Raw genomic sequence first — 26,638 nt, 5'->3', positions numbered from 1 at the left:
ATAAATATGACACTTCTTGGGTACGTGCGAACCTCAATATATGGTTATATATATATATGTCTCACTGTATTTATCACATTTCGAAACAGATAAGTAAACAGAATTATGGAGAAAACTTATTTTTCTATCACTTATAAACAGAAACTCCTAGCAGTGCGAGATATATCAGCACAATTTATAACGACAGAAAACAGAAAATTTAACTCTAATCCACTATTTTGCTTTAAAACTGAAATACCAACCCTCAGCACTAATCTGATTTATTTAAAGTACTGTGTTTCTTTCAAATAGGTTTACTAAAATATTTAACATGTTGCAGACGTAGGAACATTTAGTTGTAACATTACACTATACCTCTGTCAATTACATCTTACACACGGTGTACACCCTAGCGTTAAATATGGGAACCTGTTGTACTTACTTTATCTCTTGTCCATCTCTATGGGCACTTAACTCGTAATCTGAGGGTCGCGGGTTCGAATTCCCGTCACACCAAACATGCTTGCCCCTTCAGACATGGAGGTGTTACAGTATGACGGTCAATCCCACTATTTGTTGGTAAAAGAGTAGCCCAAGAGTTGGCAGTGGGTGGTGATGACTAGCTGCCTTCCCTCTAGTCTTACACTGCAAAATTAGGGACGGTTAGCGCAGATAGCCCTCGTATAGCTTTGCGCGAAATAAAAAACAACTGATATTTTAGTTAACACATCAGCACTATATCATTGCCAGCAATCTGATTAAAGTTAGCTTAAGAATAATCAAACTGTATAAAAGAACGCAGTCCAAACATGGTTTCTTTTTACACCCAAAAGTGTTTTTTGCCAAGTACTCCAGCTCGAGTGATGTTTCCACTGTTTAACTGCAACTTGAGAAAATAATTCGGGCCAAGCGTGAGCTAGTGGTTACAATATGCTGACAGTGAATCTGGGGATTTATGTTTCATATCCCATTATCGTGAAAACGTGCTCTGTCGGGCTGAGGGTGCGTTGTAGCAGTGAAAGTCAAATCACATTATTGGTCGCACAGTAGTTGCACTAAAGTTAGCAGTGAACATTATTGTCTAGCTGACTTTCCTCTAATCTATCAGTTCAAAATTAGAGACGGCTTTGTGCAATTAGCCCATCTTGTAGCTTTGCCCGAATTTTTTAAAAATTTTAATCTATTCTTGTTGGACTAGAACAGCAGTTTAAACTATACGCGATGCGTGCCCTAAAAATACACCTCTGTCAAATACAGCAGGAGTATAAATCTGAACGTTTTGAAATCGTCTATTATTCTGTAATACATTAGTTATGTGAAACAAGCCCATGCTGTAATTCTAGTAAGTATGAGTGTTATACACACGCCAGGAAAAGACATTTAAGTAGCTGTGTTTAACCTTTGATCTGTTATGCAAACACAACAAATGGCCTACTTTAAAAGTGTTGTTTGTTCCTCATCAGGACGTCGGCGTGGTAGTGTGTTTATTATCGACTTCCGTGGTAGGAAGTGCACGAGGAAAGAGTGGCATTTTTTTTCCGTACCATTTTGGGGTACAGGACAAAGTAATAATAACAATACCATTTGTTTGTTTGTGTTGAATTTCAAGCAAAGCTACATGAGGGCTATCTGCGCTAGCGGTTCCTAATTTTGCAGTGTAAGACTAGAGGGAAGACAGCTAGTCATCACCACCCACCGCCAACTTATGGGCTACTTTTTTTACCAATGAATAGTTGCATTGATCGTTACATTATAACGCTCTCACGGATAAAAGGGCGAGCATGTTTGATGTGACAGGGATTCGAACCCGCTACCTTCAGATTATGAGTCGAGCGTCCTAACCACCTGGCCATGCTGGGGCTGGTTTTGGTAGAATAGGTAAATTAGTGCCTCGTTCATATGAGCTTGTTAATAGCCTCAAACACACGTATATCGGTCATTATATTACCTGAGGTTTGATGGTAATAAACAACACGACTGCTCATAATAATATCAGCGAAATGGACGACGAAAATATTTATATGATTGTTTTAGCTATGCCACTCAAGTGACTAGTGATTGTTTTAATGGTTGTTACAACTTTATTATATAACTAATTGGTAGTGAGATATTTTAAAATTAACTATAAGCAAACAGTGGTATCTGTACTTGTATATATTATTCATTTTTGCTGAATGAATATCTAGAAACTGAAATGTTTCTAGTGAGATATTTTAAAATTAACTATAAGTAAACAGTGGTATCTGTACTTGTATATATTATTCATTTTTGCTGAATGAATATCTAGAAACTGAAACGTACGCCGTGTATGAAACAGTGTACGCGTAAAATATTTATATTCGAGTTATTGTTATTCTAAAGTTGTTTTCATGCACTTGGATCCGTGAAACATGTACTTGTGTCAGCTTACAACGTATTTATTATATACGGATCATTAGAAGAAATAGAAGCTCAAAAACGAGTTTCAAAGAAACACGAGATTTTTGTTCTAAGTCAATGTCATGTTGTTATTTTTAAATTTAAAAAGTTTCTTTTAGACCCAGGCTTTCAAATTATTTCATCATAACATTTCACAGAGCTGTAAAAACCTGTGTCTGACCAGATTTATTGTATCTTCTCAAATGTGGTGCTTTTTAAAGTTCTGTTTCAAAGGCACAGAACTCTAATCGTTTCAATCTTCAGTTTCTTATTTTTATCCACGTATATTATCTTTAACCATTACTTAGAATATTGACAAGATACAGGCTACTGCAATGAACTGACAAAGAGAAGCAAACAAACACACACGTAGATTTGTATGAATATTGAAGTTTATATATATATATATATGTGCCCTTTTTTTGTGTGTGTGGTAAATGTTTTGAAAACATTCTTGATGAAGAGAAACCCACATGAAGTAAAAAATGTATCTCAATACGCCTGGTATGGATATTAAAACTTTCATTGAAATAGAGTAAAGAGCAATGTTTCAACCTTCTAAGGTCATCTTCAGGTTAACAAAGAGTTAACGTCTTGAGATACATTTGAAAACATTATTTTATATTTAATTAACATAAAAATTGACAATAAGCAAGTATTTTAAGTTTTATTTAAATCGATGAATAAAATTCAGTTTAAACTGTAACTTTGGTACAGGAAATGTAGTTATAATTCTAAATTCAAAACCATATATCCCTCTGACTGCCTTGTATTTCTTAAATATATTTAAAACGTTGTCGCCTACCACGCTGGTGCAGCGGTAAGCCTGTGGATTTACAACGCCTAAAATCAGGCGCTCGATTACCCTCGATGGAGGCGGTAGATAGCCCATGTGGTTTTGCTTTAATAAAACATACGAGTTTCTACCATTTTTTTCTCTCTGCCTAATCTGATGCCTTAACTTTTTTGTTGTTTTTTTATATTCACTGATGATGCCATATTAGCCAAACGTGCATATAGTATTCGCCATTTATATTTGATGTCAAACTAAAAATTCTTCTGGAAAACTTATAATATATTATGTTAATAATTTTTGAGAAACTTAAAACGTTTTGTAATAAATAAGTGAAATCTGCTTGTTGCGCCATCTATCCACACTAATTTGACTCTTGAGAAGGGTAACTTTTTTTTTTGTAATGCTTTGTTTTTAAAATTTCATACCTAAGACTATACCTCTTTGCAAGGAGAGAAGAGTTCCATTTTATGTAAATATTTACAATAGGTGGCAACAGATTAATTTAGATATGGAGTTTATAGCTCCGAATTCCGGAACCCTATCAAAGGGTCAACTTGTACATACATTTAGAGAGGAGGCAATTTGTGTCCACCACGGGTATCGAAAATTGATTTTTAGTGTAATAAATCTTCAAGAAGACGTAGCTATGGAAACAAGTAGTGCAAGAAATTGTATTATTTTTTAAAACTCTTTTCTAGTTAAATATTAATAAGAACAATTATTAATTTCTATACGAAATAAAGTTTCACGAGGTAGTACTTAGAATGAGAAAGAAAGTGCGTATTACATATCGCAGAACATACTACATATAAAGACTAGATGGACTATCACACAATTACCTCAAAGCGTTCTGTTTTAAAAGTAAATAAAACTAAAATTAAGATAAACAAATATTTTTATTTCTTGCTTTGAAGTCCATAAGTGTAGCTTCCTAAGTCATGGCAGTACAAAGTGAACCGAAAACCGTCCATTATGTGACGTCATCTTAGTTTATACTGAGTGATTGACAGAAAACACACTACTGTATGATAATGCGAGTGGTCCTTCCAGGTGACCTTCCGTTCCCTTTCGGAAAAATGAAACATGTTATGAAGTTAACATAGGGAGTGATTAATATAGTTAGGGTTCAAGATTCGAGGGAACTACATAGCCTAGAATTATTACAGAACCATTTTTACTATGTTTAGTTAATCACATTTTGTGGGTTATCTATAATATTTTCATGTTAGATAGTGAATCACATTTTGTGGGTTAACTATAATATTTTCATGTTAGATAGTGAATCACATTTTGTGGATTATCTGTAGTATTTTCGTTTTAGATAGTGAATTATATTTTTTAGGTTATCTGTAGTATTTTCATGTTAGATAGTGAACCACATTTTATATCTCTGAAGATAACCTAGGAAGGTCGAAACGTTGTTCTCTGCTTATTAGTAAAAGTGTTAATACCCATACCAGCCGTTTTGAGATACATTTCTTTTTCAAGTGAGTTTCTCGCCATCAAGAATAAATCACATTTTGTTGGTTATTTGTAATATTTTAATGTTAAATTTTAAAATAATAAAATGTGTGTGTGTTTTTTAAGTCGTAACGTACTGCTTTCGGAACCCAGTCAACTGAATATTATGGTCAATAGAAGTGTTAAAGTCCATGGTCTTCTGGTTACCAGAGAAGGGAAAAGGAACATTTTGAGTTCATATAAAAGGGAAAAATGATTAACGTGTTTTGTTTCTTGAGTTCACACAATAGGGAAGATAGATTCAGGTGTTTTGTTTCTTGCGAGCTCTAGTTAGCGCTCGTGAGGCTCTATTTTATGAGACAGTTTTTTTTTTTTTTACTTAAAGTTGACAATATTAAACTTGTAGTATAAATAAAGAAAAATAGTTTAATTGGTGAGTTTGGTGACTAGCACCGAAATAAATACTTTCCCTTGCCAATCAGCTTATAACCTGGAGAGATAGCTGGCTGTCATTCGGCGGCAGTTCCAGTCGAACGGAATTTTTAGGAAATACAAGTGATAGGAATAAATTCCACATAACTGTTGTTTGTTTGCAGGGTTTGCTCAGAAATTTCTAAAAAACAAATCCAACAACAATCTACGTCGATCTCTTATTATAGGTATGTAAGTGTTGTTAATTTATTGTTTAAGTATCATCATCTGTATAGATATCAGTAAAGTACCAGTAGTTTAAGTATCGTTAGTGAAAACAAAGTAATGATTGAGGGTAGTAGGATCACCTAGGCTTAACTGCTTGGTTTGGAAATGGCGGGATTGTTTGATGATGGGAAGAAAATAATACTCCGTGGGCAGGAAAGTAATGATTGAATGTAGAATCACGTAGGCCTAACTACTTGGTTTGAAAATGGCAGGATTGTTTGATGATGGGAAGAAAATAATGTTCTGTAGGCGGAGAAGTTATGATTGAATGTAGGATCACGTAGGCCTAACTAACTGGTTTGGAAATGGCAGGATTGTTTGATGATGGGAAGAAAATAATGTTCTGTAGGCGGAGAAGTTATGATTGAATGTAGGATCACGTAGGCCTAACTAACTGGTTTGGAAATGGCAGGATTGTTTGATGATGGAAAGAAAATAATCTCTGTGGGCGGGAAAATAATGACTGAAATGTTGGATCACGTAGGCCTAACTACTTGGTTTGGAAATGGCAGGATTGTTTGATGATGGGAAGAAAATAATGTTCTGTAGGCGGAGAAGTTATGATTGAATGTAGGATCACGTAGGCCTAACTAACTGGTTTGGAAATGGCAGGATTGTTTGATGATGGAAAGAAAATAATCTCTGTGGGCGGGAAAATAATGACTGAAATGTTGGATCACGTAGGCCTAACTACTTTGTTTGGAAATGGCAGGATTGTTTGATGATAGAAAGAAAATAATGTCTGTGGGCGGGAAAGTAATGATTAAATGTAGGATCACGTAGGTCTAATTACCGGGTTTAGAAATGGTAGAGTTGTTTGATGATGGGAAGAAAATAATGCTCTGTGGGCGGGTTAAGCTTCAACAAATTTGTAATTATAAGTAGCTCTTGTGACCATTTATGATGCTTTTGAAAAGAATCAATACATTTGGAAGCAGTTAGAACATTCAAGCGTACCATTTCATCTTAGTTTCCATTACAATAAAAATATTTATTGGAGAAGTGGATGAGTGTTATATGTAGAGAAGATTGGATGAGAACCAATATGCAGCGAAAATTGTTTAATTTTAATATATTTCTTCTAACTGGAAATTGATGTGTTAAACTATTGTATAACTGACATTATGTTCTTATGCATAAACAGAAATATTATTTGTTTTTTACAGCTGAGTTTAATGATTTTAGCATTCAATATTTTGATGATTAACATCGTAGTTAATTTAACCTATTTTCTCAGTCGTATTTCAAGTTGCTCAACTCCAATGTTGTGTGCTATGTCAGTTGGTATTTATTTTGTTTTCCTTTTGTAAATATTTTTCAAATCTGTTTAACCATCGTGGAAGATTACAATTTAATGTGTAAAACATTTCAAAAAATATCAAATGTCTTTGTAGCTTTAATGACATTGTTTCCTTCTGTGATTACTTTTACAGTACGTGTGTGTTTATAGCATAGCGTTATCTGCTGTGCAAACTGAGGGAAATCGAACCTCATTGTGGCATTGTAAATCAGAAAACTTATATTTTTACTTTACATAAACTTATGTCCATTAACATCCAAATAAGCTTCAACATAATTACATATTTGTAAGAATAAATAGTTTTTAATTATATGTAGCTTCGTTGTTCGTGTATTTTTCTTACGTGGGACTATTGAATAATCTATACTTTTTATTTATTTACTATTGTTATATTACAACTTGCAATTTACAAATAATGCCTTAAAAATTCTTAATTTCAGTTGAAGTTGACAATAAATTAAATAAATATTGTAAAGTGCTTAAGTATAAAACTTTCGTAACTCCAGATGGCACTGCGATAGGTTTGAGAACGATCGTGCCAGGAACCTATCTTATTTGTTGAACCATGTAAGGTGTATGTGTTTTTTTCTTATAGCAAAGCCACATATGCTATTTGCTGAGCCCACCGAGGGGAATCGAACCCCTGATTTTAGCGTTGTAAATCCGTAGACATACCGCTGTACTAGCGGGGGGGGGCAACCATGTTAAGAGAAACAATAACATATAGTAGGAAATTTCTTAAAACTGACACATTCTTTTCAAATGTCGCCTTACAGTGACATATCTGTGGAAGTATACAACAAGCAACCGGGTTTCGATATACGTGGTGGGTAGAGCGCAGATAACCCTTTTTGTGTAGGTTTGTGCTTAATAACAAACAACAACTCTGAATGTCACTATTCACTATTACAAATACTCATAATGTTGTTTGATATCTTGGCATTAAGCCTATGATATAGATGTATAATTTTGAATTTCTAGAGTATTTTGTAAAAGTACATGATAGTTGAGCTGTAACATCCACACATTTGTTTCGTATCCATCACATACTCTTAATATTCACAAGAGACGGTTTCTCCATAAAGATGGCGGTAGCAAAGACATGGAGAATTAACTTATGATCAGGTGCTAGTAGAGTTCAGTCACAATTTGTATTTATATATATACAACAAAGTGGTTAACAGTTCATATAATGACGTCAATTTCTATAAAATTCGCACGGCGTTTGAAATTGAAAATTATTCAAAGTTTGAACGATATGACACTAAATTTGTGTATTTGAGCGAAATTTCGAGTTTCACATGTACCTTTGTCGCGAGAGGAATTTAGAACCGATTTGGTGATAATTCCAGGCTGTCTCACCTAATTTCGATATTAAGCCTCACTGAAAGGTATTCGCTGTTTATATGAATATTTGCGTTTTCTACCTTACTAATAAAGTTATGGATGTCGGCCGCCAGACAGAGGTGCCTAAGGGGGCCTGCCCCCCTCCAGAAAACCTAGGCATATTGATCACATTTTTTAAGCTTTTAAAAATAATAAACTCGTTTTGTACCATTTAATAAAATAAATAAACTGTTATATTCACTATTACATTTTACTAAGGCCCGGCATGGCCAGGTTGGTTAAGGCGTTCGACTCGTAATTCAAGTGTCGCGGGTTCGAATCCCGGTCGCACCAAACATGTTCGCCCTTTCAGCCGTGGGAACGTTATAATGTGACGGTCAATTCCACTATTCATTGGTAAAAGAGTTGGCGATGAGTGGTGATGACTAGCTGCCTTCCCTCTAGTCTTACACTACTAAATTAGAGACGGCTAGCGCAGATAGCCCTTGAGTAGCTTTGCGCAAAATTCAAGAAGCAAACAAAACATTTTACTTGATTTGTTTTAATTACCATAAAAAATGTAGATCAGTTTAGCTTTTTAAATTAATGGCTCCTTGAAATCATTTGCCCCCCTCACTGGAAAAACGTGGTTACGTTAAAAAATGTTAGAGTTCAAGGTTCGAGTTGCTTATTAATACCTATAAATTTCATTTACTGGTGATTGTATTGGTATTAGCTGCTAAGGGGAACACGACAACAAAAACGAAACGTGTTACCATTGTCACACTCGTATAATTGCTTTTGTTGTGGAAAAAGCTAACTACGGGCACGCAAGACGTGTTTACAAAATAATTCATCAAAATTCCGATAACTTATTGAGTGTGGCGAATATTAATTGATTAAGTTAATTAAATTCTTAAAGAGAGTTTCCGAAAGGCTAATTTCTTTGCGGTGTTTGAATTAACTGATGCAGTTGAAATATATATATATGTATATCTTATTTATCCTCGTGATAACGTTTTTATAATTAAAACTAGTCACTACATCGAAATTCCCTATTAGTATTAACTGTTTACAACTTATATGGCACCTTATGTGAGACTCGTACTAAACGACCAGGCCAAAAACCTGAAGATTGAGACATTGCAATCTCTAACTTTTAACTACTATCAGAAGGAGGACAACCACTCAGCAAACCTGCTGCCTACAAGACTATTCTTTACTAAATAGCAGGATGACCGTCACTGTCATTATAAAGCGTTTCGCTCTATCGCTTGGTCGACTATTCTACTGACCAGTGATTGAATACGTTATATATGTGTTGATATCTTAATACCAGTTGAGATATTGGAATGATTGAAATGTTCTATAAAAAGGACGACAGAGTTAACAATTGCAAGTAAATATATTTTAGATATGCTGATGTTCGGTTTAAGTACAAGACTTAAAAATAACGGATTTTTTTTACATGTTTAATGGCGGAACAAACAACGAAATTCAATGTAACGTACGATAGTTTGTGAAAACCTTTACGATGTTGACCGCTGTGATAAAATAACTTCATTTGTCTGCAACAGCAAAAAAAAACTTTTGTTGGAATTAACTACTCTGAAAGCAGTTAACAATGCACTCGTTACAACCAGAGTTGTTATGAGAAAATGTCACTAGGGGACAAACTGAGATCACAGAGGAGACAACAAGAGCACTTCAATGCAAGGACAGCTGGTGGTACATGGAAGGTTTTATAATTACAGAAAGGTAGAGTTTGTGAATCCCAGATCAAAGGTGACACTTGAGGCCTTAAACACTCAGCTATTTAAGTAAAAAAAGGAATATAAACAGTTTGTACTTCCGTAAAAAATAAAAATGGCCATTGCAGACCACAAAATTTGCAACATATAAAGACTAGATTCACCTCTGCAGGGTCCCCAAATGTGGTCTGTTTCAAGATTAAATAAAACCAAGATTTAGAATAATATTTTTAATTTCTTGCTTTTGATGTTCATGTACCGTGTTGTATTGTAGCCTACAGAGTGTATAATTCTTCTTGTGATTCATTGCATGCGCACGTACTGATGTCATGATAGTACAAATTGCACCGTTAAGCATCTCATATGTGATGTCATTTTAGTGTCTACTGACTAAATGACTGCGAGACAATACAGTACTGTATGGTGGTGCAAGTAGTTAAAACAGGTGACTTCTACAGGCGGTTTTCGGCCCCTTCTCGGGGAAATTAAGTGGAAACGTTAAAAGTACTTTACAATATATGTTAGTGAAAGTGAAAAGGTATATTACACTGCACAACAAAGTTTTTGCTTCTTGAACACTGTTAGGTGTTCCTTATAGATTTTTGGCTTCTGATTACGAAAATCACATCCAAATTTGCCCATCACGTACCGTTTCGTCGAAATCTTCAGTTTTGCTACAATGGAAAAACGATATCAGGGCAACTGGAATCCGTCAATGCTTGCTGACTACTGTTGGACATTGCAACGTAATGCACTGGACACTGAATACAAACGTACTAGAAACATAAACGCAATTAAATACGTTATTGCCGGTAAACAGTTAACTGTCTATTTCTCAGAGTTCCTACGTGATGAAGCAAAACCAAAATTATATTTGTGCATATCCACCAGGTACCTGTCACAATCAGCAAATACTTTTCAGGAAGCAAAACTTAAAAAAAAATTGATATGTAGTGTTATTTACATGAGAATTTTTGTTAATTGTAAAATAATGACCTAGCTACTGGACTTTCTACGAAAGAAGAAGAGGGCTTGTTGGAGCTTTCGTGGTGAAAGATGAATAAAAAATCTACTATTAGAATTCTGGATTTAGAGAACTGGAGAATAACCAGAATCCGCAGACAAAGCAATTTGTTTTCTGATGCCGTCTGCGAGAAGGGATTTTATCTCTTACTGTTCTGAAGTAAAAATACAGAAGCAGGATAAATGATCAACCTGACCCGATCTTAAAATTGATTATCAGTAAACCTGATCCGATTCTATAGTTGACTAACATTAAATCTCACCCGATCCTAAGGTTGACCAACATTAAAGGAGACCTGATATTAAATTTGAATACCATTAAAGCTGACCCGATCCTATAGTTGATTAAAATTAAACCTGACCTGATCCTAAAGCTGACTGCCATTAAACTAACAGAACAAACTGACCCGATCCTATAGTTGATTAAAATTAAACCTGACTTGATCCTAAAGCTGACTGCCATTAAACTAACAGAACAAACTGACCCAGTCCTATAGTTGACTAAAACTTTTCTCACAAAAATAAACACACCTATTGCATTAAAATGTAGAAAAGTAAATTTGTGCTTAATATAGTGGAGCGCCGTTAAGTCGCGGTATTTGGGGGGTCAACCTGCTTAACCGCGGCTTAAACCTTTGTGACTGAAAAGCCGAAGTCGCCAGCAGCTCTGCCGAGGAGCCTCATCCGGGCCATTGCGTGATCATTATATCGGATTATCGAATTAAAAATAATACTTTAATTATTGATCACTTTTTTCACGGATTTACCGCGGATTAACTTTAATGTATGGAGAGGTGTGATTCGGTAACAATGGCGGCCTCCATAAAGCTGACATAGAGAGCGGATAAGGTAGATTAACGGTCGATTTCTATTGTAATATATTTTATTTATTTCCCAAATTAAAGCAAATCCTTTTTAAATATCCTTTTGAAGTTATAAAGCCAGGATTAAATTTGTAAGCCGCGTTTTTACACGTTCTTAAATTAGCGGTGAGCCGCGATAATCCTCGCTCACATCGCTTAGAAGATTTGCTACAGCGGCTTAAGCGATTTCGCGGTTTACTAGTCTGCGGCTTAATGGCGCTCCACTGTACTAATAATATACTGATTGTTATGTGAATCGTTGTCTAAGTCATTATTTGATCGAAGCCTTTAAATTCGTGTGAGTCTAATTATAACTAGCGAATTGTTGTACCGATTGTCACTAAATATGTTGTACCCTTAAGAAGCCTCGGAAAGTGATAAAGGAGTTTGGCGTTCAGAACTGATCCCCCTGTCCTCCCTATATCATATTCCAAAATTCTGTGTGTTTAATACACACTTCCTCAAGGTATATTTACGATATCTTGGAGGGAAAAGTAAGGGGGACAATTCTCCCTAGCAGTAATAAAACAAATCCCTGAATTTTAATTAATATTGTAGTCAACAAATAAAGTATAGACCTATATAACCACAAACTTACGTGAAATGAACCTAATTAACAAATAAAGTATAAACCTATGTAACCACAAACTTACGTGAAATGAACCTAATTAACAAATAAAGTATAAACCTATGTAACCACAAAATTACGCGGATTAAATCTAATTCACACACACAAAAAAAAAGGTTTAAAAGAGCAACGTGACTGTTCTTCTATCACTAGTCTTTTCTGGAAAACTTGTCACTTATTTAAAACCGGTTTAGGTAGTGTTTAGAAAATAATAAAATCAGAATTGTTTGTTGGTTGGTGGTTAACCCACCGAAAAATGTCAGCCCAGTCTATTGCTGTCTTTACCTTTCAAGTATAAATAGCTTTTCTTGATCGTAACCCGGCATGTGAGGATCGTGGATTCGAATCCTTATCACGCCAAACATGCTTGTCCTTTCAGCTTGGGGGACGTTATAATGTTATAGTCAATCCCACTATTCGTTGGAGCTATTCGTAGCTCAATAGTTGGCGATGATAACTAATCTGCCTTCCCTCTAGCCTTACACTGCTAAAATTGGACGGCTAACGCAAATAGCACTTGATTGCGGACTCTTTAGAAAAATGACAGCCAATCCTTATGTTTGGATTAAAGAGCCGAGCAAAGTTCTTGTGACGGCAGGTGATACTCGTCGTCTTATCACAATCCTAAGGATCGCGGACCTGATAATTAAAACTGCGTACACGTTGAGGTTTGTTTCTTTTACTGTTAAGCTCACAGCTACACAATGGGTCATCTGTGCTGTGCACATCATAGGGATCAAAACCCAGTTTTTAGTGTTATAAATTATTGGATTTGTCGCTGCACCACTGCAGGGGTCCGCCGTTGAAGGTTAAATGTTCAATATCAGAACAATATTCTTTAAATATTTAACATATAATTTGGTACGGTGTTGTTAAAGTACTAAAGCTGTGTTTCTAGTACAGTGTTTGAATTGCATTTTATGCGAATGCGTTTAGCTTGCTAATATGGTAGGGCATTCTGTTTAACAATGGGTTTCGATTCCCGTGGTTGGCAGAGCACAGATAGCCCACTGTGTAGCTTTGTGCTTAATTCCAAACAATCAATAAAAAAAACTCGTTTATCAAATTTGTTACTGGAGAGAATGCTATCTACTGGGTAAAATCTTAAATATAATATACCCAGCACAACGAAGCAAATTGAATAGTGCTTTATTCTGCTATACTGATATACGAGGTATGAACAAAAAGTTCTAAGACTTCACTTTTATTCCGAAGAATAGTGTACATACATCAGTATTATATGTTATCACCTTCAAAGTAATCTTCCCCAGCTGATACACACTTGTTCTAACGTTCCTGCCATTTTCAGAAGCAATGCTGGAAGTCGTCAACTGTTATGTAACTAAGTTCTGCTTTCACATTACGAGGTCTGATCAAAATGTTTTAAAACTTTTTCTGTTACAGGGGCCACTGCAGAGGCAATGAGTTTCACTGAAATGTGTACAAAGTACAAATAGTGAACCACCCCACAAACAAGCCATTTCTCCAGATCTTATACCCATGTTGCGAAAAACATGTTCAAAGACAAGTGTATCTCTTGCCCCTGTCGTAATAAAAATGGACAGAAGAGAAGAACAACGTGTTTGCATCAAGTTTTGTGTGAAAAATGGTAAAGGAGGAACGGAATTCCTTGATTTGTTAAGAACTGCCTTTGGTGATGACTGCTTAAGTAAGGATGTCATTTATTAGTGGATAAAACGCTTCCAAGATATTTCTGTGATACCACAACCGCCATCTTCTTCCGATCTTGCCCCGTGTGATTTTTTTCTGTTCCCAAAATCAAAATTAAGTTGAAATAGATTTGATGACATTCCAACCATCCATAAATATATAACATTCATTTTATCGGGTTTCAATAGTGACAAGCACTAACTTACCTAAGTAACATATGGTTGTTTTAGTGATAGGCTAGAGTGAAGGCAACAAGTCATCACCACCCATCGCCAACTCTTGGGCTACTCTTTTACCAACGAATGATGGAATTGACCATAACGCCCCCACGGCTGAAAGGGCGAGCATGTTTGGTGTGACAGGGATTCGAACCCGCGACCCTTAGATTACGAATCAAGTGCCTTAACCATCTGTCCATGCCGAGCCGATAGGAAAGAGATTTGATGACATTCCAACCATCCGTAAATACATAGCATTCATTTTATCGGGTTTCGATAATGACAAGCAGTAATTCACATAAGTGACGTATGGTTGTTTTTAGTGATAGGTTAGAGGGAAAGAAGCCAGTCAACAATACCCACTGTCAACTCATGGGCTACTCTTCATCAACGAATATTGGTGTTCATCTATCTCCCTATAAACACCATCATGGCTAGCATGTTCGGGGATGAGTTTGCGGGTTGAGTGCCCTGATCACCAGGTTATGTAAACCTTGTTTCATATATAGACAAGAAGCAATATTTTCAAACTGTATTTTAAAACTTTAACCATTTGCTTATAGGAACCTTATAATACTTAGTATATAAGTCAGTGTTTGTAATTAAGCACCAAGCTACACAATGGGCTATCTGTGCTATGCCCGCTTCGGGTATTAAAAACTGGTCTCTAGCGTTGTAAGTCCGCAGACGTACCTCTGAGCCACTATGGAAGGCAAGTATTTTAATGAATAAATTTTAACGATCTAAAGGTAAATTCAGCTAAAAGTGTTGGGGTTACTTTGATAATTTTCAACCAAAGGTATGAATATCTCAAGTTCGAATAAATTAAAAGATTCTACAAATAAGAAAATTTGAAACATGAAAGGTTCACATAATCAGTTTGTTGTTATAAACAAAAGAAAATAAGCTTTATCAAACAAAGAATAAAAATCAAAATTATTTTCAAAAACAACGGAAGTATCTGATAAATTATTTCATAACACAAAAAATGTGTATTTTGTAGAGAAAGAAAATATCATCCCTAACAAAAAAAATCTCCTGATGATATAGGTGACTTAATGTATGACGTTACTTTTACCAATTCTGTTGAGCCCCTTGGGGAATGACTCACGATTATACAACAAAGAAATTCAGCAAATAACGTTCAATTTGTTTACGTTGTTCTTAGTGGTCCATCTTATCTTTCATCAAAGTTTAGTGTTCAGACAAAAAACTGTACTTTGATTTTAGATTGACGACATACCAATACTTCGAGTATCAATATTATGTTTAAACTCGTACGTACAAAGTGTCGCATTAAAAAAAAAGTAGAGATGCGAAATTCCATTCAAACTGAGTTCTTATCTAACAAAATCGAATATTGGGCCACTAAGACGTTTTCTTTCTAAAGGTTATATTAAGACTGACGTCCAGCACTGTTGATATTTTGAGTGTCCACTTCACCTTCAAATATTTTAATTATTCGTTCCTGCTTACAAAAGCAGGGGTTCGATTCTCTTCGGTGACCTCAGTAGATAGACCGATGTGGATTTGCTATAAGAAAAAACACACACCCATACACATACGTGTTAACACCAGAACGACGTTATAAAATGTCTTCTCCAAAGTTTTGAATTAGTTATCCATATTTTTAGTGACACAGCGAAATATCTCTGGACTTACAATTCTAGAAACCAGGTGTCGATACCCCTGGTGGACAGAACACCGACAGCCTATTATGCAGTTTGTACTTAACTTAAACAAACCACGTTTTTACTCACATTTTAGAAAATTACGCTTCAATCTTATTCGAAACTCAAATACAAACAAAAGGTGTTGAAACAAACTTATTGCACGTGCATTTTCTTTATAATATGAAAAAATCGATATTTTTATTTGCGTAAAACTATATAAACAATAATCTTAAAACTGCCTTTAAAAATAATTTTGATACTACAGAAGGATTATTACATGAAAATTATGAGTTAAAAATTTTGAAGTAGGAAATGTTTTTTTTTTCTGCTAAATTTTAATAATACGTACATGCAAAAAATTATCATTCAATCATTAGAGTCGCTTTTAATAAGCCTTCGTTTTCGGCCAGGCATGGCCAGGTAGTTAAAGCACTCGACTCGTAATCTGAGGGTACGGGGATTGGATCCTCCTCACACCAAACACGCTCGCCCTTTCAGCCGTGGGGGCGTTATTACGTGACAGTCAACCCCACTATTCGTTGGTAAAAGAGTAGCCCAAGAGTAAGCGGTGGGTGGTGATGAATAGCTGCTTTCCCTCTAGTTTTACACTGCTAAATTATGGACGGCTAACGCAGAGCCCTCGTGTAGCTTTGCGCGAAATTCAAACCAAACCTTCGTTTTCCCTTGTTTATTTCCATGCGCAATGGACAGATGAACATCAAACGATATTATTCTGCTAGTGAAACGTATCAGAATTCAAAACAAAAAAATATATGGATGTGGTATTTCATACAGCGGTCGAAAACTAAGGGATATGAAAGGAATTAATATAGGAAAAGTTGTCTAAAAAGTCCCTGGTAAACAATATCGTCAATATTTTCATCTTCAAAGACCTATGTTTTTTAACGATCGAATGATCGCCTCTCAGATGCAGCTCTATAGAGCCGATCGTGTGAAAAAACATTGGTTCGGCGTAGTGCACCTCTGACGGTCAGAGATTCGTTTTCTCATATTATGTTATTATAAGTTACGACATATTTTTATCGTCTAGACACCCCTTTTATAATACACTTAATACAACTATAATATTACAGGGGTTAAAATGAGTAATTTATTATTTTATTATGAATTGTGTTTTACTGATAATGTTAAGATAAAAAGTATTGCCGTATATTTGATAGTGGATAATAAATACGTACCTTGTGCTCTGTTTATTTAAATATATTTATTTTACCTTATTTACATTTTTTTTTGTATTTATCATTTGTTTCTTGCCGGTGGTGGCGTGCTTTTCATTATTTCTTATAACAAATTTGAACACTACTTGTTTTTGAGTGTTATGTTCGTTATTTCTAATTTTAGAGCTCGTAGTATATTGTAGATTGCATTATAATCTCAATTAAGTTGCAATAAGTAATTTAACTTACTTTAAATGTGTAATTGTTTAATGATTGACAGATAATTTTATCAACTTAGTTTATATTTGTATTCTGTTATATGGAGGCTGCCATTTTACCGGAGACTGGCATTGGCACGTGACAATCATCATCCAATCCCCATTGTTGTCACTGTACTCCGTTGTTGTTCCTATCCGCCATGTCTGTCGCCATCTTCTGGTGAATATTTACTATATTACACAATTTTCAGAGATTTATGGCCCGAGAAATTACATAAAATATTTACCCCAATTCTAAGGCAAGTTTAGGTCATGGAGTGATTATGACGCACCCCAGTTTTGTTACAAACGGGGCGAGTCTCGAGGACTGTCATACCAATGTTTTTGCACTGGTAAGTAAAGCAAGTGTTTGGGAGGTTCGGCTTTAACCGTAGATTCCTTATGATTTGTTAAGCCTAACACTGTGTTGTAGAAACATTCATATAACACTTATCTACGTGTATGACCACAGTGTGAGGAACTTAATTCGAGTTGCTGTAAATAGGCCCAGCAGGTTATCTGTCTCAGTTTTATTGAGACTACTTGGGCAACTTAGTAGCATAAGTTTTTAGTCTGTTGATAAACAAGTGTAACATTATATATTAAAGAGTTCATTTTGTTTATTTGTCATCTTCCCAGAATATAGTTCTCAATTTATAAATCACTATATTAATGAAAATAAAATAATAAAATTAGGCCTACTGTGATATTAAAGCTATTGTGTCGTAAAGTTAATATTTTTTATATAATCGTATTTTGTTAACATTTAGCAATTATCTGAAAAGTATGCATGTAAATAACTTAATTGAACAAAATTGAATTTAAGATATATATTACTTTTTCATATAATTCATGCAAAATGTTTGTAACATTTATTTAGCAGACAAGTAAAGTTCTTATTATAAAGTTAAATAGAGATCAAATAGCATTAGTTTTGAAGAATAATCTCTAACATAGTGTATGTTAAGAATGCAGTGTAAGATTTTTCCCCTAGTTAATGTCCTATCATACAAACATTTTATCTTAGGTTTTTGAAGTAAATAGGGTAACTGATGTCACAGGTAGATAACCTGTGTAAAATTATCTAAAAATAAACAGTTATCAGTGTTTTATGTGTAGCAAGGACAATCGGTCATTTTCTGCATTAGAAACTTGAGTACTTATTTTGTATTTTTGGAAGTGAATTTATTTCTATGAAGTATTGCAATAATTTGTATATTAAGCAACTGTTATTACATGGCCATAAAACAGTTGTTGGTAGCATAGCAGATGGACTAAGTTCTGTAATAGTGTTTTGTACTTTTCTCCCTTTGAATAACATTGTGGAATGTGCTGGTTGTAAGATCTGATTATATATAGTTTTGTATTATGTATTAAAGCTTGAATGTATTGTTCAAGTTGTAATAATATAAGAAATTTATTGTTTTTTTAGTAAATGTGTTATTTGATTGTGTTAAAGAATAGTAGTATTAATCTATTAAATGTGTTATGATATAAAGTAGTCAGACTTCAGTGGAAGTATACACAGAAGATAAAAATTCTGGTTAATATTTATAGTATCCTGTTTGAAGCATTCACCATTTTTTTTCCTTAACATAACAAGCTCGTGATAACTTATTTTTGTTCCAAAACTTATTATGCATCATTGTAACAGTAGAAACATTTGGACTTCAGCCATTTAAAGTAAAATATATATTAATTTCTACATAATTTGAAGAATGTATTTTTTTTTATTAAGACTTTTGGTTTTCTTTTCATGAAAAAAGTTTGCTGATCTGATTTTTTTAAAAATAAAATGACAGTTTTTCTTTGAAAGGGCTATTATAGGTGCAGTAAATTGTTATTAATGAAAACTGTGTGCTTGTATAAACTGAAATATGACTCTCAACTCTGATTTGGTGGTGTCAATTTAAGGGACAATACATGTGAATTTATATTTCAGATCTTTTAATTTTGAACATAAGATGGTTCTTTATTTTAAACAAGCTTTGTTTTAGAACCAAGAGGCATTATTTTCATTGTTTGGTTAGAGTTGATAGCAGAAAGACACACAAGATGTGGAATGATAATCCGTTAGTGCAAGTGGGTTATAGTGTACTCTTCATCTAATGTTACCTTAATTAATGGTATTTGCTAGAATGGTTGTGATATATCTTGTGTTATTATTAAATTTTTAGTATAGTAATTGTCTGTAAATGTTAGTTTAAGGATTTAGGACTAACCTAAATTTCTGAAGCCAGCCAAACCTCATGAGATGTTATTGGGTTTATTATTGAATTGGTTAGAATGGTTGATATGTCTTGTGTTGTTAATGTATTTTTAGTGTAGCAGTTGTCTGTTATGGTTACCTAGGGCTAACTGTTAACCTCCCACCCTTCCAGCAGATAGTGTAAAGTCAGTAAGGTAATCATATCTAAGAGAAACTTTAAGATATGTACATGCAGTTTAAACTGTATCTAATTAGTAGCAGGAATTTTTTCATAATGTTTATGAAGATACAAAGTAATAAATAAAAAATGAAATAACATCTCAATGGACTATAATAATATAATAGCATTAAAATGTAAGATGGTGAAAACAGGGTGTTAAAAATTCATTATTGTTTTCACTATAGCTATTCCCTGTATATATATACAGTGACAACATGGAAATAAGTTTCAATAAATTGTGTTTCCATGACAATCTGGAAAAGTACTCAAGAGAATTAGTAGTTAAAAATACAGATGTGGTTTATGATAATTCTGATAGTTGAGTGTTAGGATGAACTCAAACTTTGAAAAAATAGATGGCAGTGTGGAAATACGGGTGATGTAATGAACATTTTAAAAATTTTGGGGGTTCTTAAAGTGATCCTATGGTAATTCCTGTTTGGACGATGCAAATATGAAGGTTGGCAATCATGAGATAAATATTACTAGCTTTTGAAACACAGGTGTCAAAAGGAAGTATGCACTTTTGGAAGAGTTTGTTTGGTGTGGGCAGTAGGTTTGAATACCAATGCACATTTGTTGAGTGGATATATATATATATATAAGGGCTGCTTTAAGTTTTGACTTTGTTTTAGTGAATGAATGGTGACCATGTTTTTTCTTAAGCTACACCTTTGTTTGAAATATCAATACTACTTGAGAAACTTTTGTTAGTTCTACTTTCATGTAAGCTTTACCAAAACTATTAATATAATGCAGTTATAATATAGATGAATGTCTTTGTCTCGTCATATAAACTTTTGTTATAAACTTACATTTTAACAAGTAGTTGCTCTTATGTTTTGTAAACAAAAGTAACCTCTTACGATTTCTTTTGATTTTTGTTTAATTATAATGTAACAAACATTATTATTTTTTGAAGAAGACTATATTTAGAATTACTACATATACACTGCCTTATTTTCAAGGTTTTTGTTTTGTGTATTTATTTTATTACAGGTTTCAGTCTGTGTATTTAAAACCATTGTATTGTATATGGTGTTTATGTTTGTATATATTTAACTTTAGAATTACTTAAGTTTACCTGCTATAAAAATTGCATGTTTATATTGCAATGCTTAAAAAGTGATATAGAACATACAGTTTTACTGTAGTGAGAGTATAGAAAGTGTGTTTGAAGATACTATACAAATATACTCACTAGAACTGGGTGATTACTGGAATATGCTGATAAATTGATTGCTAGGTTCATTAATTGATTATTTTCACATGATGACTGAAAAACAAGTTTCAATACCTGCAGTTGGTAGAATATAAAGATAAATATATATTAGTCCATTGTGTAGCTTTGAGCTTTGCAACAAATGTGGCATTAGTTGATTTATTTTCATGACTCTCTGACACTTGTTTATTTTGATTACGAGGTAATTGAAATGACCAGAAACAATAATTTCAATTACTTTATTTTTAGGGTTTTAATCATAAATTTGATTACTGGATAGCTGGAATAATTTGGAACACTAGTTTTGATTAGGTACTTATTTTGTGAGATTTATTAAATTTAGTTTAGTTTACAGTGATGTAATGTATGGTCATGATTAATTATATTGATTAATCAGTTTAATTGCTTTGATACAAATAAATATTTACATTCATGTACACTTTTACTTTCTTTGTTACTACAAATCATTTGTCTTAAACCTATGTAGTATTTTTTCATTAAGAAATATCGTAGTATTTAGATGACTTACTGCCCAGTAATATTTCAACAAAATAAAATGGATTTGGCAGTGAACCCAAATTAGGCCTAGTGAAAACAAGGCTGTAACTTATTGTAGTTTTGTCAGGCATACTTCCATTACTACTGTTTTTGTTTTTTTACATTTGCATTGTTTTACCATTAAAAGTTAAGGTTGGGCATTTAAATATGCTATTTGGAGACAAACATGGAATAATCTAATTAATTGATTAATTTACAGAATGATCGTTGTCAATGTATAAATATTAATATTTTTTTCTTTAGGGAAGTACCAGTAAGTTGTATGGTTATTTTAACTCTCAAATTTATTCTGAAGTTATTCTATTAGACTTCTGTGGAAATGTATTAAATTAATTTTTTTTTTTTTTTAAGAATAGGGTGTAAACAATTTGAGTCTCTCACGGGGGACTGACTCTTTATATTCCATAGGTGTGGTTTGACAAGGATGGATGGTGCTTTACCTTTATTATGTTTCCAACAACAAACTGTGATAAGATTAAGTTTTGTAGTTTGTTCTTTCCTCAGTAGAACTTTTGATATTATTGGTAACACATTGAACTTGGCTTTTGAAAGATGTTTGATATTAGATGCAATGTTTCATACCTGGATGGACATAGTAGATAAACATTTTTGTTCACTTCTAATGTATTAACTGTGCTGTTCTACTAATTTCAACAAAGTTTGTGAGTTATGCATAAGCCAGTAAGTAAATAGCAACTCATCAAAACACAAGCTAATGCATAATTTTCTATTTAATGTTTCATACTATATAATTAAAAAAAATATTTAAATTTTTATTTTGACTTACTACTAAAACTGGTATGCTATATATAATAATTTCTTTGTTTTTCCAATTAAACGTATTTGTGTTATAACTAAACAAGTCTGAACTAATTGGTGGATTTAATTTTATAGTAAAGTATTCAATGATTCTAATCTGAACAATGTCATGAAGTCTTTTTGTTGTCCTCATTTCTAAATTTCTTAAATTATTAATAAAGGCTTAGTTTTGGATCACACATTATTTAGAATGATATATTAAGATATATCATGAATTTATTGAAGATTATAATAAAGATAGAAAGCAGTAAATACTATAAGTAAAATAAAAACATTTGCCTGGAGACATTTTTCTTGTAATTTTATCTTTGAAAGAAAATATTCTTATTTTCATTAGTAATAGTTTTGTTATTAAGCCTTCAGTATTCATACACACTGGCTTTTCAGATTTTACAATATCAACTATTGTTCCAGTTGGTAAAAGAGTAGCCCTAGAGTTGTTTGTGGATGGTGTAAACTAGCTACCTTCCTTCTACTTTATCACTGCTAACTTAAGGACATCTGGTACAGACAGTCCTTGTGTAGTTTTGCTTGTCTTACATGCAGTTTGAACCAAAAGATTAGGAGTGTGTGCATTCCCTGTTTTCATGTTCTAGCTGAAATCCATTTAAGGATTTACATATGAATTATTACTCTGTAATGGCTAGGTTTCTAATGTTGTTTTTCTCATTGCACACGTTGGACAATCTTTACAGGTTCCAACAATACTACTTGTACAGGGTGTCCCAGAAGTCTGGACCCATAAGAAAATATAATTATATTTTTTAAGTTAAACACATTTATAATGTCAGTTGTACATATTTTGGGGAAGAAAATACCCTGATGGCACAGTGTATACCAAGAATTAATGTGTGACTGTCAGTAGCATGCAATTTTAATAATAAATAAATAATACATTACGTATTTTTATCGATGGCCCCAGACTTCTGGGACACCTTGTACTGTTGGTCATCCATATAATTATTGTACAGAGTAATATTTAAATATTATTTTATTACAAGTTATGAGTGTGTGTGTGTGTGTGTATATATATATATATATAACATAAAATGAAACTTAAGACTGAAGTAATGTGTTAAAATATATGGTTTTCTTAACTCACAGACTTTCGAGATATTTGAAGTACTTTTGTTTACCGGTGGAATTAAACAACTCCAACTGAAAGAAAAGAAACGTTGAAAAGTAGAAATCAATTGTGTGAGAATATTGTGAGACCACACAGGGTAATATATGTCGTGAAGGATAACAAACAATCTGAGTTTATTGTTGTAGAAGTTAAGACAAAAATACGTTTATAGTTTAAGCAGAATCGAAACAGTGGGTTTTACTTTAAGATGTTTAAAGTGAGACATTAAATTTATCTGCAGATAAATTAAGTAGTATGTTACATTATGTTGTGTTAAAGTGAAACGACCTTTGTTTAGGGTTAAGTAAAGCATACAGAAACGTAGTGTTTGAATACAAGCTTCTTATACAAATGTTAGCTTGCTTTTACAGAAGGCACTATTAAAACGTTTATATTACTGTCAGTCAGGACGTATCGTGGACTGGGATATACATACCGTACAATTTTTTTTTCTGAATTGGAGTGGAAAGACTTCTTTTTCATTGATAAATAATCACACGTATATTTGTATTTTGTTGACAAGCGCATGCGTACCCATTCACGAACACGCGCGTGTTGCGATATTTGATAGCCTACACGATATTTAAACGGATTTTGTGCTTTTGCTCTGATTTACCTATGAAAATGAGTGTTAAAAGTGAAACGCCACCGATTGCATGTTTCTGGAAGGTTACAAACTAGGCGTTGGTTCGTGTGGTTTGGACAGTAACGTGATTGGGTGTGCATGTTTTGTTTACTTGTAGGTATGCTTGTATTTGTTCTTTAGGCTTAAACTCGCTTCGTTACGATTTTCTAAGGAGGTGTAATTGAAGTTGCTATTTCTTAAAATTAGGCAATAGCTAATTAATTACATATCTAGCTTAAAAACAATATTATGACTTGAAACTATTTCGCACTGTATCGTTGCATACCATGCTACTTGTAATTATAATTTAATTTCTCTCGTCAATATTAAATAAGGCGTGGCGTTAGCCATTAATCCGAAACTATGAGTCCAGGGGTTTGTGGTTTATATCCCGTTCAGTTTGAAGCACTGAGTGACCTTTAATTTAAGAGTAACACTTAAATCCTAATATTCGGTCAGACGTGAGTTGGCGGTGGGCATTTTTAAATGGTTGTCTTCCTTCTAGTCTTCAAGTTAAAAATTAGGAATAGGAATGGCTATGCGTATATAACCATCTTGTAAAATTTTGTGTGAATTTATGGTACTACCACCAGCTTTTAACATCTTCAGATGGTGGTCGGTTGTCGTATATTATGTAATTTAATATACTGTGTGTGAATAATAAAGTTTAGTTGTAACTAGTAGCTGTAGATAGTTTTGATCTTCAACTTAAGGTACCAGACTACCAATCTGCCAGACGTAATCGAAACCTGTCGTCGAACATGCCCTCCCAGCCATGAGAACGTTACATTGTTTCAGTAAATCCCGTTACGAATTCGTAAAGCTCAGCCGAGCAGTTGGCGGTGGGGGTTGTTGGTTAACTGCCACTTCAGAATTAGACTCAGATAGCCTCCCAGTGGCTTTGCCCAAAATTAAACAAATTTTATGATAATAAAAATTATTGTAATTTATTTCTATGTTTATACTTGTTCGTGGTGCTCTGGAATCTGTGTTTTTAGAAGTAATTCTGAACAAAACAACTTGCACACGGTGTTTCTCGACCCATAGACTGCCTGTTTACTTCCTGTCAGCTGCTAGTATTTTTGTTTTCGTCACGAAATTCTTTATCAAGTGACCTTTCGCCGTGTGCACGGTACGAGCTTTAAAAATCACATGTTCAGAAACCCGTAGTTACGTCAGATAGCCAGTAATCTTCTGTTATTTTTACGTGTTTCTATGTAATTTTATGGGTATCATTGTGTATTTGCCGATTTTTTTTACGTTTTCACACGTCACCTTTGCTGTAAAACAAAAACAACAAAACCAAAATGTAGTTATAACAAATGAATGTGATTGTGTGTGTGTTTATAGTGTAATATTGGTATTTTAATACCTGCATGGCTGAGGTAGAAATAAAGTAAAACTTCGTATTATTCACACACACATCTAGTGGGTCTGAAAGCGCTGAAAACAGGGTTTCTCTGCTCTTGGTCTGATGTGCAGCTTTGTTTTTTAACGAAACATTAAACTTTCGTATTACTATATTGAAATCCCAGAAACTTGAGTGAAATGAAAGTACGATTTATAACAATCCATTACGAACTGTTGCCTATACTTTCAGTTTTTTTTATCCAATTTAACAGAAAACGTGGTCTATTCGTTACGAATATACTTAGAAATTGCAATATTTTTATTTTATCTTATCGTATTTCTTGTCTGTATGTATATGATCGATCTATTCCATACGCATAAGCACGTTTAAATATAGTTATGTAGTTGCAAGATTAAATAATTTTTTTGTTGTTATGCATTACAATTTCAATTAACCTAAAACTGAGTTAAATTATGATTTAAATTTAAAGTTAATTAAATATCGATATGTATCTAATTTATGATGCTTGGTAATAAGATTGATACATACTTTTTAATACAAATATGTTTTAATATGCAAACAGTAACACAATTTACAATAATGATTACTAAAAATAACGATCTTTGTTCAAATTTTTTACGAACTTACAGTATTGAGTCTTTCCATCAGGTTAAGGCACTTGATTCATAATCTGAGGGTCGCGGATTCAAATCCCCGTCACACCAAACATGCTCGCCCTTTCTCTCGTAGGGGCGTTACAGTATTGCTGTCAAATCCACTATTCTTTGGTAAAAGAGTAACCCAAAAGTTGGCGGGGAGTGTTGATGACTAGCCGCCTTCCCTCTCGTCTTACACTGCTAAATTAGGGATGACTAGCGCAGATAGCCCTGGTATAGCTTTGCGCGAAATTTCAAACAAACTTTCCATCAGGTCTGAAAATTCCAAGATACTTTATAAGAGGTTCACGATGAGCGAATTAATTTCGAGTCGATGTAGCTGCAATTCACTTAATAGGGAGCTAACTAGTTCTGCCTTCTTCCCAAATTTTTGGCCACTTAAGTTATAAAATGACTTCTTAAAGTTAAAATTAAATGGTTCCTAATGTTCGGAATCTATAAACTTGTCAAATATCTGAATTTTCCCGGTTAATAAGCGTTAATCACAGTTACAAGTTTAGTATATACACCAACTATAGCAAACCAACAGTGCATGTTGTTTTTTGGCGCGTTGCGTTGTTTACATTTATAGTAGTAAGGAGAATTTCTAG

General features: G+C 33.7%; 1 protein-coding gene across 3 annotated transcripts in view; it reads left to right on the top strand.

The window, feature by feature from the left end:
- The first annotated feature begins 17,373 nt into the window (after positions 1 to 17,373).
- LOC143244194 (mediator of RNA polymerase II transcription subunit 13-like) overlaps positions 17,374 to 26,638 on the top strand; it is a 55,334-nt gene continuing 46,069 nt past the window's right edge. For 2 of the 3 annotated variants that reach the window (XM_076488428.1, XM_076488427.1), the window contains exon 1: positions 17,374 to 17,594. In XM_076488428.1, the coding sequence (XP_076344543.1) occupies positions 17,526 to 17,594 (69 nt within the window). In that variant the 5' untranslated portion in view covers positions 17,374 to 17,525. Of the gene's footprint in view, positions 17,595 to 24,104; positions 24,135 to 26,638 lie in introns of those variants that run through there. The other variant, XM_076488429.1, reaches the window with a different exon arrangement.

The sequence above is a fragment of the Tachypleus tridentatus genome, chromosome 2, assembly GCF_004210375.1.
Source record: "Tachypleus tridentatus isolate NWPU-2018 chromosome 2, ASM421037v1, whole genome shotgun sequence".
Classification (NCBI taxonomy): domain Eukaryota; kingdom Metazoa; phylum Arthropoda; class Merostomata; order Xiphosura; family Limulidae; genus Tachypleus; species Tachypleus tridentatus.
The sequence above is the reverse complement of the archived record's forward strand: the minus strand, read 5'-3'. Positions and strand labels throughout refer to the sequence as shown.